Source organism: Rhineura floridana, chromosome 18 (assembly GCF_030035675.1).
Source record: "Rhineura floridana isolate rRhiFlo1 chromosome 18, rRhiFlo1.hap2, whole genome shotgun sequence".
In the NCBI taxonomy this organism is placed as follows: domain Eukaryota; kingdom Metazoa; phylum Chordata; class Lepidosauria; order Squamata; family Rhineuridae; genus Rhineura; species Rhineura floridana.
The window spans coordinates 28,259,749-28,272,552 of NC_084497.1; the positions used below are offsets into that span (position 1 = coordinate 28,259,749).

The 12,804-nt window shown below is 44.4% G+C and overlaps 1 protein-coding gene across 1 annotated transcript; it reads right to left on the reverse strand.

Annotated features, from left to right (window-relative positions):
- Window positions 1–228: 228 nt before the first annotated feature.
- Window positions 229–9,500, reverse strand: LOC133372547 (speract receptor-like). Its single transcript, XM_061601316.1, has 8 exons — window positions 9,370–9,500; window positions 6,117–7,203; window positions 4,452–4,586; window positions 3,911–4,085; window positions 3,327–3,425; window positions 2,378–2,469; window positions 1,291–1,425; window positions 229–724 (listed from the first exon to the last, which is right to left on the reverse strand). Exons 1-8 carry the CDS (start codon window positions 9,492–9,494, stop codon window positions 494–496), a joined length of 2,079 nt encoding a protein of 692 aa, XP_061457300.1. The 5' UTR covers window positions 9,495–9,500; the 3' UTR covers window positions 229–493.
- Between the last annotated feature and the right edge of the window lie 3,304 nt (window positions 9,501–12,804).

Consider the following 12,804-nt stretch of genomic DNA (forward strand, 5'->3'; position numbering starts at 1 on the left):
CACCTAGTGCCCACTGTATGTAAGTGCAGCCTACTCACAGGTGCACAGCATACATTTAAAACACATTCCCTCCCCCTCCCCAAGAATTCTGGGAACTCTAGTTTACTCCTCAGAGAGCTACAATTCCCAGCCCCTTAACAAATGACAGTTCCCAGGATTCTTTGGAGGAAGTCTTGTGCTTCAAGTGTGCTTTAAATGCATGGTATATATGAAGCCAATGTCGTTGCATAAAGTCTTGTTGTAGCAAAAAAAACAGAATAGAAAAGGCAACAAAGAGTCTTTTGGCATCCTAAAGGCTAACAAATGTATTACGGTCTTCTAATGCTCTTACGTACTTTACATGAGTGGCCACATTTACAGTGATGTAGGAATCTGTCTAGCACTAATCAGAAGCAAGAATGACTGCTAGACACTAAAGCATATTGGTTTGGGACAGGTGCCTCCAAATCTTGGGTGCCATGGGAAATTCTGTTTCCCCAGAGCACCCTCCCATTCACACTCCATCCACACACCCTGGCAGGAGCTCTCTCTTTTGCAGCGATGTCTTCACATAGTCTGGGTGGTATCGCCGGTGGCTGAGTAAATCCGGACCACTCTCCTCTTCTCTAGGATTCGGGAGTTCAGTGCTGAGTGGTGAGCCATCGTGACCGATGGAACCCCTCTGATCATGTGACGCTGCTGGGGTTCTTTCATTCATCAGTTTCCCCACCGTGCCCGTGCTTGACTGACAAGAGCCAAAAAGAGATGGAAAAAAAATAAAATAAGGTACATTCAAGCAAAGCTATCATTTTCAAACTGCTTATGTTGCAGTGGTAGACTAGATGCTTCTGGGAAGCTCACAGACAGAGTCTAAGCGCAATAGCCCTGTCCTCACCTGGGATCGCCACCAACTGGTATTCAGAGGCAGTGGAGACTAGTGGTTCCGATGTCAGCGGGGCAGTGAATCTGTTCTGGGTTTTAGTCCAAAATTTTCTAGGAGCTGTCCAATGTGCTGAACCTGTTTTTGGGAATAGGTTTCAGCACCTTGGAGCAGTTCCTTGAAAGTTTGCACTAAAACCCCAGAGCAGATTCACTGTCCCACTGACATCGGAGCCAGTAGTCTCCACTGTATAGGCATACTGCCTCCGACAGGGGAAGCAAAATGTAGTCATTGTGGCTAGTTGTGCAGACATGGCTACCATTGGTGCCGCCATTATTATGGGGGTTAAATAAATTCTGTTTTGCTTAATTGAATTAAATGACATTAGGAGCCTTTTTCAACCCACTGTTCCAGGGCATGCATCTCCGTACTTGCTGAATAGAGGGAACGCTGTTTTCCATCTTCTTCTGCGATAACGCCGGATTCCAGTGGCACACCAGACTGTCGTTTTGGACACTGTAATTCTTATTTCCAAGCAGCCAGTAAGTCTTCATTTTCCCTTTTCCCTACCCAAGACGAGAGAGAAATACATGAGGATCCAAAATCTTCAGCCTAGCCAAGGTGGTGTACATGTGTGTGTTTGAGTGGGGAGGGTTCAAGATTAATTGTTTTGGGTACTAGCAACCCCATACCTGCCATTGCTCGGGTATGATAAAAAAAATCAGTGCACTTTTGAAAGGTTTGGCCTGCCATCTTGATTCAGTGGCACCCAGTGGCATCCAAACCTGGATGAACACTTGCTTCTAGACCTCAGGAACCATCATGAAAAATGTGGTTTGAATCAGTGTGGTTTTGAAAGGTCCAATCTGCCATCTTCATTCAAAATGGCATCCAATTGCATCCAAACCTGGATAAAAACCTGCTCCTTGGTCTCGGGGACCATCATGCAAAATTTGTTTAATATCAGTGCATTTGTTTAAAGGTTCTGTCTGCCATCTTGATGTAAAATGGTGCCCAGTTGTGTCCAAACGTAGATAAACCCCTGCCTCCTTAATCTCCAGGACTGTCATGCAACATCTGGTTACAATACATTAAGAGGTGTCCAAATGCAGAGCGAACAAGCCACTTTCCAAAATATACAGTCGATTATTAGGTATTTTGTGCATTTGATGAATGTAATACGCTTTAAAATGGTAATAAGAGTGAGTTATTCTCTTTTTATTTATATATAAATCTTTTTTTAAAAAAATAAAAGATTAGGTTGTAGCCAGCTAAGTCCTACTAAGAGTAGACCAACTGAAAGCAATGAATCTACTTTATTCATGTATACTGGGAGGAAGGTCAGGATATAAATCTAATAAATGAATAAAGTCAATGAACTTCAATGGGTCTACTCTGAATAGAGCTAGCGTTGGATATAACCCATTGTAAGCTCCTCAGGGCAGGGAACCTGTCTTTCTTTTTCCTGCAAAAGTGCCACAGGCTGCACTCTGTGAACAGAGAAACAACAATGGTCACCTTCACTTCGATCTCCCCTCTCAGCTCGATCTCATAGGCGTCATCTTCCAGCAGTGCGAGGTACGTGGCAGAACTTATGTGGATCTTCTGAGCTGGGAAGGAGTGATTGAAGCACATTGTTAAGTGTGGCATGGTCCCTGCGCCGCCTCCTGGTTGAAGGAGAGAACTGCAGGGGATTCTATTTGAGAAAAATCACACCGCCACCCATAATCCTCCTGGCTCAGGAGGTCATGTGACACTAGAGAACCAATTGGGAGCAACAAGGTGATATAAAGTCTCTCTGGTTGGCTTCCTTCCCTTAGTCTGGGCAACATGCCATGGAGGGAGTCCATGGTCACAGGAAACTGCCTTGCACTGGGTCAGACCATTGGTCTGTCTCATTCAGAACTGCTTAGACTGGCTAGAGGCAGCTCTGCAGGGTTCCAGACAAGGGTCTCTCTCACCTCTACCTGCAGATGGCAGGGGCCTTGGGGTTGCAAGGAAGGTGCTCTACCATAGCCCAGTGAGGAGAGATGGAAAGAACTGGGCCTTTTTAGCCCGGAGAAGAGAAGACTGAGGGGAGACATGATAGCACTCTTCAAGTACTTGAAAGGTTGCCACACAGAGGGGGCCAGGATCTCTTCTCGATCATCCCAAAGTGCAGAACACGGAATAATGGGCTCAAGTTGCAGGAAGCCAGATTTCGACTGGACATCAGGAAAAACTTCCTTACTGTTAGAGCGTTATGACCGTCAAACCAATGACCTAGGCAGGTGGTTGGCTCTCCAACACTGGAGGCCTTCAAGAGGCAGCTGGACAGCCACCTGTCGGAGATGCTTTAAGTTGGATTCCTGCCTGGAGCAGGGGGTTGGACTCAGTGACCGTATAGACCCCTTCCAACTCTATGATTCTGTGATTCCGTACCAATGAGCTACGGCCCTCTGCCTGAGTTGGGGGCATAGCCACTCACGCAAACTGGTGGACTCCATCCGAGAGGCCGTGTTCACTGTGTCTCCAAAGAGGCAATATCGAGGCATTTTGTGTCCGACGACGCCAGCCACGCAAGGACCTGGGAGATGGGGATGACAGACTCTGAGAGGCCATTATGTGTGGAGTGTCCAAAAATGGATCCACTCCCAAGCGGTTGGGAAAAAGTACTTTGGTTGTGAATGGGAGAGACGATGGACTCTTGGAGAGGAGGTGCATGAGACTGGAGAAGTAATTTTGGTACATTTAGCGCACTGGTCTGTCTAGCTCAGTATTACCTACACTGACTGGCAGTAGCTCTCCATGGTTTCAGGCAGGGGACATTCCCAGCCTTAGCAGGAGATGATGAGGACTGAACCTGGGACCTTCTGGAGGCAAAGCAGACATTCTGCCATTTTGCTATGGCCCTTCCTCAAAGATAAATAACAATATTGTCTTTCCACCCCAAAAATAATACTTAAAAAATGGCACCTATCATGGCAGGTCTGGTCCAGCTAATCAGCTGAACAATGCTGCCCCCTTGTGGCCGCCTCTTCTCCATCATTCCCTGCCTGTCCATCAGCCTACCTGTGTGAATCCCAACCCGTAACTGCAGCTTGCCAGTCAGCATGTGGGGTATCACGACTTGCCGGACGGCGGCCACCAAATCCAAGGCCATTTTGGCAATCTCGTCTGCGTGCTTTGTGCCGTTCCTCTCGGGCAAGCCACTCACAACCATGTAGGCGTCCCCAATGGTTTCCACCTAGAGGGATAGGGGAAGAGGGCAACTGGGCACCAGGAGCCAGATATCGGGCAACGAACGCTCGCTCAGCCATCTTTCAAAGACCAGAGGTGTGAGGACCTTCGGAGCCTGTCTAAGAGATGGCTGGATTATGGGGATCTGAAGCTGGTCAGAAGGTTGTCCAGAAGGAAAAGTGGCCCTCAGGCTGAAAAAGCGTCCCCAGAATTCAGGAGCATGTGCAAATCTTATTATGAACATTAACATCTCTGCGATGTAGCACCCCAGAGGGGTAACCAGTCAATAGTTTGGATCGGTTGCCCCCTTTTTTTCCTGCCTGAGGATTCCCCCCCCCCAGTAGTCTGCTGCTAAAAAACTTAAGTCACTAACCTTGTAAACATCATAGGATTCGATCCTGGTATCAAAGCAGACATAGAGGTTGTTGAGCATCTTGACAACTTGCAATGGGGTGCAGGAGGCAGCGATAGTGGTGAAGCCCACAATGTCCGAAAAAAAGATGGTCACCTGTCAGAAGAAAGTGGGTTGTGGGATCTTATCACTCATTGCTTATCACTGGGTTTTACCCAGATTCTAGCCATGCTACCCAGTGCCCACTTAGCCCATTAGGTGGCCCAGATTCCCAGCTTGCTTGCTTTTCTTTTTTTAAAAAGGCTCTAGTCCTTATGGATCTAGGGCAAAACGTGGAGGCAGTTTTCTGCCCATTTTGTGAGAAATCAATCTGCTCCCAACTTCCATTGTTCTTAGCCAGTGAGGGACACCACAGCTATCTTGTGAAAATCAAGAATTTTAGTCTGCCTGTCTGCTGCATATGCTGTAACTGAACGGCTCTCTCTACAAGCAGAACCATCATGGGACAAGTTTTTAAGCTGCCGTCATGTGCTTCCAAACCAGCCTTGCAGGAAAAAGCCTGTAGGCCAGCTTTTCTGGATCTGGTGCCCTCCAGATGTTTTGGAGCTGGGCTGATGGGAGCTGTAGTTCAAAACATCTGGAGGGCAGCAGGTTTGGGATGGCTGCTGTAGGCCCCTAACAGGGTTTTTATGAAAGATGGCTCCTGAAAACCCACACACACCCCCGATTATGGTGCAACGCTTACGTTATGCCTCCCTGAAGAAGTACGCCTGGCGCCTACGCTTCTATCTTTTCGGCGCCAGGTTAAGACCTGGCTATGCTCCCAGGCATTTTAAGCGTTTATGTTATAATTTAAATTTTTTATTTTTTATTTTTTTCTTTAGTTGCTGCTTGTGTTTATTGTTTGTTGTCTGATTTTATTGTTGATATTTTGTATTTTAACCTTTTTGTACACCGCCCAGAGAGCCACTCGCTATGGGCGGTCTATAAATGAAACAAATAATAAATAATAAAAAAATAATTATTATTATGTCCTCCTTTGATATCCAATCCTAAATGTTGCACCGAGCCACGCTTAATTCTTCCTTTCTTCTAAATTTCCAGTGATTGCCATAATTATCTCCAGATGTCTTTCTGCAATCTCCTCCTCTTTGATGCCTTGGATTCTGATCTGGCTGTTAGTAATTGCCCAATTATGGGGATTGTTTCGGTAATGATACCTCTCGATAAAACACAAAAATATGCAATGGTGGGGTGGGGTCAAGAGGTGCCCCCCTGACGCCAGAGGACGATTGCTGAGGACTCAGGAACAAAGGAGATAGGAGAGAGAAATGTATAAATAGAGTTATTATTTGGCTTCGAAGTACCATTTCCTAGCAAAGTTTGTTTGGGGGGGTGGACTGCATTTCAGAACTGTTATTGATGCAGATCACACAACAGGGATGGGGGTTTTAATTGAGCGTCCCCTTCTCCGCTGAATCCCCTGGTTCTCCTCCTCCCTCTCATCAGTAAAACATCAAAATAAGAGCCGATAAATCTTTTGTCATGGTGGGTTTTAAAGAAAAGGCCTATGAATGAAAACGCCTATGTGGCACTTATAAGAGTGTCTCTCCCTGAGAACTGAAGTGACCAGACGGGTATACAAGGTAAGGCATTCCCAGAGGTCATCCATGATAGTGGATTTACCTGGTCGTAATTTTCTGCCTCTACGTGTTTATGTTTCCGCAACTGCTTGGCGACGGATTTGGGCAGCATTTGATGCAGAAGGTCCTCAGCCAAGCGCCGTTCCCGTTTCAGGTCCTCCGTCCTTTCCTTGAGGCTCCTGGCGTAATTCTGAATCCAGTCCATCATCTCCTTAAAGGACACCAGGACGATTGGATAGATGAGGATGGCGACTGCCAGAAGGCTGATTTTGAGGCTCACCAAGGAGAGGATATCTTTGGATTTCTTGCCAAGTTTCTCACGGCTCTTCTCCGACAGGCAAGCCTGGAAGGAATCCAGCTCCTTCACCAAACCTTCATTCGGCATCAACAACAAGGGTTCTGGAGACAGGGAGAGGACAGGGATGCCTGAGGATCGGGTGAACAAGATGGAGAAGTTTGAGATCTCTGTCCAACATTCTTGAACGCTTTCAGATGCGAAGACTGAGTAGGTGAGAATGGCAGACATCTGACGCCAGAGGGCTTGGGCATCTTCAGATGCTGATGGGGCCGTCCCTTGAGTCTTCAGGACGGCTCCTTTGGTTCGGAGGACAACTCTGAGAGTTGCCACATCAACCCAATTGGGGTTCGACTTCATCGCTTTGAGGTCCTCCTCAGGACTCCCAAGCAACTCCAGAATTTCTGAAATAATCCCAGACCGCACTAGAGCCATCTCTGCTGCTTGGGAGCTTTTCAGCCTCTGTCTGATCTTGCTGATGAAATCCTGGCACCCAAAGTCTGCCCCTTCCTTGCAGCAGACCGTCTCTCTGGATTCTGTGCAAGAAACGGCTAACTTCTCCAGCGCACGCTCCGGCAGAGACATGTTTGAAGCTTTACCCTCGCTGTCTCCCCAACAACAAATCTGCCTCTCTTCATCATGGAGGAGTCCGGCAAGACGGAGAGCCAGGATGCTCTGGCATGACGGGAGACTGGCAAGAGCCTTCTCAGCATTTCTCCACGATTCCAGAGTTTTGCTTAAATCGAGAGAGATATTCCCCATCAAGGTAACCAAGGAGATCAGGCAGGCGGCTGAAATGCGCCTCACAGTTTTGCTGGCACTGCAGTGTGGAGAACTACAGGAAGGAGAATTGGTTAACTTATTTATTTAAATCATTTCTATATTTTTATTTATATACTCTCTCTCTTCCAAGGAGCTCTAAGTGGGGTATGTGGTTCTCCCCTCTCCATTTTATCCTTACAACCACCCTGTGAGGTAGGTCGGTTAGGCTGAGAGATAGCGGACTGGCGCAAGGTCACCCAGGGGTCTTCATAGCTGAGTGGGGATTTGAACTCTGGCCTCCCAGGTCACAGTCCAACACTCTAACCGCTACTTCACACTGGTTGTATACCACGTTATGTTTTAAAAACCTAAATTCAAGTATCAAAGAAAGCATTACAAAATATATATATGTAAAAATTGCACTTCCAATGAAGGTCAAATATTAAATACAAATTTAAAGCAGCATAGTTAACAGGAAAGCAACATATTCTCTTAGAAACATTGCAGATAAAAATGAAATGCAAAAATCTTTGGCAACCCTCCACGTTCCCATCAGCCACACAGAGATTATCCACAATCTGTTACGCAGAGGTTTGTGGATTTTACTCACAGTCCACATTTGAACACACATCTTATAATCGACAATCTCATTTGGATTCCTATTTGGACACATGGCTGGCTTATATTAATGTAGGTGTATAAATTAAGTTTGATGGATTATTCTTGTTATTAAAGGGAGCTGACGTTGCTTTTTCCCCCTCCCTCCTTTTTTCTTCTGTTATGGATTTGCAATAAAATAAAAATAAAAAATTAAATAAGGTAGCTCTGGGCAAAAAGTAAATTAATAAAAGGGGAAAGTTCAAACCCCGCTTTTATCATGGTAGCCACAGGGTAAATACGATGCAACTGGAGAACAGAGTATTGGATGGTCATCTCAGAAAAATATTTGGGAAGCTTGCTCCAGTGCTTTGAATTTTTGACAACGAATAAACCAAAAGAGGAGGTCCCTTAACTGTATGGTTGCTTGAATTTTTGACAGGCCTGCAGTGCCAGGTGGAGCGGCTGCGATTATCTAAAAATTCAGTGGGTTTGCATCCTCTTTTTCTAAACAATAGTAATGTATCAATGTAAAAATTCAAATGTTTGCAAAAAAATTGTTAACATGAAAATCTATAATAGTGTTATTTAATACCTTAATAGATGGAGGATACAGGTGAGGCGAGGTAATATTATAAAGTGTGATTGTGCTAGGCAAAAATAATCCATTCTTGGTTTATTAATTAAATACAAGCTCAAGTAAAATTTGTTTGTATCTTAGTTCAACGGATGACAAGGAGCCTTAAGTTTGGCAACCATTTATCTTATATAAACTGTTCCCATTAGACGTGAACTGGTATCAAACTTCAAATCAAATCATAAGCCATTTTAAATGAAAAATTCAATGATTTTTCTGTTTGGGGGGGGGAAATTGCATGTATCTGTGAGTGATTTCTTTTTCCCCCTTTCGGTTCTACTTTCAATGTATTCTATGGTCTTTTTCTGTCACAAGGAGTTTTTATGTGCAGACTGATAATGCAATTTTTAAAGTTATGCATGAAGACCACCTGTACGATCAAAATTTACTGTAGGTGGCTTTGGTGGCACCTGTCCTTCCATCCTCTCCTTCCTTACCAGTCCTTTATCTACATTATTCAGTAAAATAAATCTATATTGGGGAGAAAATGAGAAAACACAGAACAAATTGGCGGAAATGAAAGACTCTGTTAATTGTAGTCCATTTCCGTCGCTCTCTTTTTCTAAAAATCCCCAACACCAATCAGTTTGTATGTGCCTTGAATGATGCCGCTTCTTAACCCAACAGATTTGTGTGGTGGTGGTAAATTCAGGTCCCTTAGCTTGCTCTTAGACGGTTTGACGAAATAATATTTTAAAAGCCTGTATAGCACCAGGTTCAATGCCTTTCACCAATCACAGTCAGTTTCCTTAGCCTGTTTCAAAGCTAACTGCTGTTTTGTATTGTGGTTAGATCAGTTTCTGAAGCCTCAGTTATGGAAAGGCGTATGAAAAATTCAGACAGACACACATATACACAAATGTCCCCGCCATAGCTTCCTAGACCTGTCTTTCTCCATACATGGCACGTTTCCTTCCCTGACATTTCTAACTTTCCTTCCAATAAAAATTCAGCATAACTTTTCTACTGGTCTTTCGTTTTTATTTTATTTTTTACAGCACCTACCTGCTGCTCCGTGAATTCACTTGCTCTGAGATTCGCTCTACTTTCTTGCCGTCTTGCCTCAGGTTGGGTTTCTCCTTGAGCAAAGCTGAGGAGGTAAAGAACCGTTGGCTGCCTGCTCTGGACATGGAACCCCTCCCAGACCCGTAAACAAGGGATCCTGATAAGAGGCCAGAGATGTTAGTTCAACAGCGCCTTGCCTTGCTGACGCCTGAATGCATCAATTATCCCCCTCCAGAGGCTTCGTAAGGTACCAATCGCTCACTCTGTGTGCTTGTAGAGACATTTAGGCATCAGCTTTGTTGGGAAATATGGAGAGGCACCAATTCAAGCTGCGATGGGACCAGAACCGACAGATCCCCTCCTGTCATTCTGTACAAGTTCTTGTTCCATTCTAGGCCTCCAAGCTGGATCAGCTTAACCCTTCGCTTTGGTTACATAAGAAGGAAAGAAAAAGGCGGAATGATCAAGCATCGTGATTAGGGGGAAAGGTGGGTGGCATATTTTTATTTTATTTCTTTATTATTTGATTTATATCCCGCCCTTCCCCCCAGCAGGAGCCCAGGGCGGCAAACAAAAGCACTCAAAGCACTTTAAAACACCATAAACACAGATTTTAAAATACATTAAAACAAAACATCTTTAAAAACATTTTTTTTAAAAGCTATTATTTTATGTAACAGAATGTATATACTGCTTGACTGCACACAAAACCTCTAGGAAGGCCTACGGAAGACCTCCCTCTTTCAACAAGATATGTAAGTAGAGACCTCATCCCGGTCTGCATCTGTACTGGAACTGTTTTTAAAGATGCTTTTAATGTTTTGTACTTTGTTGTTTGCTGCTCTGGGCTCCTTCTGACAGGGCAGGATAGAAATTAAATAAATAAGCCATTTACCAAAACAAAACAAAACCTTGAATTGTTAGACTTAATGCATTTGGGAGAAGGATTCTGATGCAAACTCTCCCTAACTAAAACTTGTTTGCATTTTTTAAAAGCACATTTAAGGTGCATTCCCCACCCCAAAAGAATCCTGGAAACTGTCGTTTGTTAAGGGTGCTGGGAATTGGAGCTCTGTGCAGGGTAAACTACAGTTCCCATGATTCTAGGGGAAGGAATGTGCTTTAACTATATAGTATGTACACAGCCTTAATTTCTCTCAGAGTAAATGTAAATGTACTGCCTTCAAGTCGATTGCGACTTATGGCGACCCTATGAATAGGGTTTTCATGAGGCTGAGAGGCAGTGACTGGCCCAAGGTCGCCCAGTGAGCTTCATGGCTATGTGGGGATTTGAACCCTGGTCTCCCAGGTCATAGTCCAACACCTTAACCACTACACCACACTGTCTCTCTCGTCACGCTGGTCACTCAGAGTAGACCAACTGAAACTAACAGACCCAAGTTAGTCATTTCCTTAATTTCAGTGGATCTGCTCTGATTAGGACAAGCACCCTAAATTCTTAAGTCATTTAAATGACCTCTCTTTTTTTTTTTGCACACACATGCACACCCTACTCGGTGAAGACTTTTCAAAACTTTCAGCAGACATTTTAGGCGAGTGTTGGGGTTTTTTTTTTTGCATCTCCATTGTGTACCCCTTAGAAACTGCAGTATTAAGTGGTATACAAATTATTAAAATAGCAAACTCCCAATTTTGAATTGTTCAGTTTAGATCATCTTTCCCAAACCTGGTGCCATCCAAATGTTTTGGACTACAACTCCCATCAGCCCCAACCAGCATGGCCAATGGTCAGGGTCAAGGATGATGGGCACTGTAGCATTTGCAGAATGCATTTGATGACATCTGGAGATGAAAAGCTGCATCCAATGCTAAATCAACTCAGAGTAGACCCATTGAAGTTAATGGACATGACTAACTTCATTAATTTCAATAAATCTATGCTGAGTAGATCCACTGAAGTTAATGGACATGCCCAACTTAGGTCCATTCATTTTAATAGGTCTACTCTAAGTAAGGCTAGCATTGGATGTAACCCTACCTTTGCAGGCTTTTCCACCTGTATGCTCTCTTTGATAGAGCGACACCCTTTCCTGTCCCTCCCATAGAATTTGTATCCAGAGATGACATTTTTCTTGCTGGTTCTTGCCATTCTGCCACTCTGTACCTGGGTTGTCCTTTAAAACCACCTTGACGCTGAGGCTTCATGGAGGTGAAGGCTATCAGCAGCTACTCAGAATGGTGTTTATATCGGAGGCAGCAAGCCTCTGAATGCCAGTTGCTGGGAATCACTAGTGGGGAGAGTTACTGTTGCACCCAGGTCCTGTTGGTTTTCTGGAGACTTCTGAAAATGATCTTGTTCCGGAGAGCCTTTGAGAGGGACTGAAGGTAGAGCCTGACACTGATTTTATGCCTTCTACGTTAAATTTTACCTTTGTAGTCCCTTTAGTATCACTCCCTATAGATATGTATATATGTGTGTATATTGGATACAATTCTCAGCTTCATTAGATGAAACCCAAGTTCTAGTACTGTTGAGCGAGGGAGGGAAAAAAACCTGTTTTCCCATTGTCCATTTGCTGCCGGGCCAAGTTCATGGTTCTGGTTTTGGTGTACAAAGCCCTACGCAGCTTGGGACCAGGATACCTGAAAGATCATCTCACCCCTCATATATCCAGTCGATCACTGCGCTCTGCAGGTGAGGGCCTCCTGCAGATACCATCTTATCAGGAGGTCCGTTCCACACAACATAGGAAATGGACCTTTGGTGTAGTGGCACCGACCCTTTGGAATTCCCTCCTCTTAAATATTAGACAGGTGCCATCTGTTATGGTTTCGGTGCCTACTGAAGACCTTCCTCTTTCAACAAGCCTTTTCACTAGAGACCTTTATCCCACTCTGTGTCTGTATTGGAATTGCACTTTAAAGACATTTTTAAAGCTGTTTTTAAAGTTGTTTTGTTTTATTATGTTTTTAAAGATGTTTTGTTTTGATGTTTTTGAGTGCTTTTAGTTTTTTGTTTGCTGCCCCGGGCTCCTTCTTGGAGGAAGGATGGGATATAAATTTTAATAATCATCATCTTATTCATCTCTATCCTTCCCCATTTGGATGAACAAACCTATTTGTTCTCTCTCAGACACACAAACAGAAACTGCTGTTGGTTTTCCCCAGGGGTCGTTGTCCTCTTCCCAACTTCTTAATTCCCTTAGGAAGCTGCCTCCAGGGAGTCTTTTTCCAGCCCTACCTGGAGATGATGCTGGGGATTGAACCTGGGACCTTCTGAATGCAAAGCAGGGGCTCTGCCACTGAGCTTACGGCCCTTCCCCTGAGCCCTGCTGAGTATGGTTTATGGTTATTTCCTTTTTACAGGCAGGATAACTGAGGCAAAGACCTGGTAAATGACGCAAGACAACCCAAGTGAGGCAAAACAAAAAAGAACGACAATAGAAAACAATAAGAATATTGACAAGCAGTCGG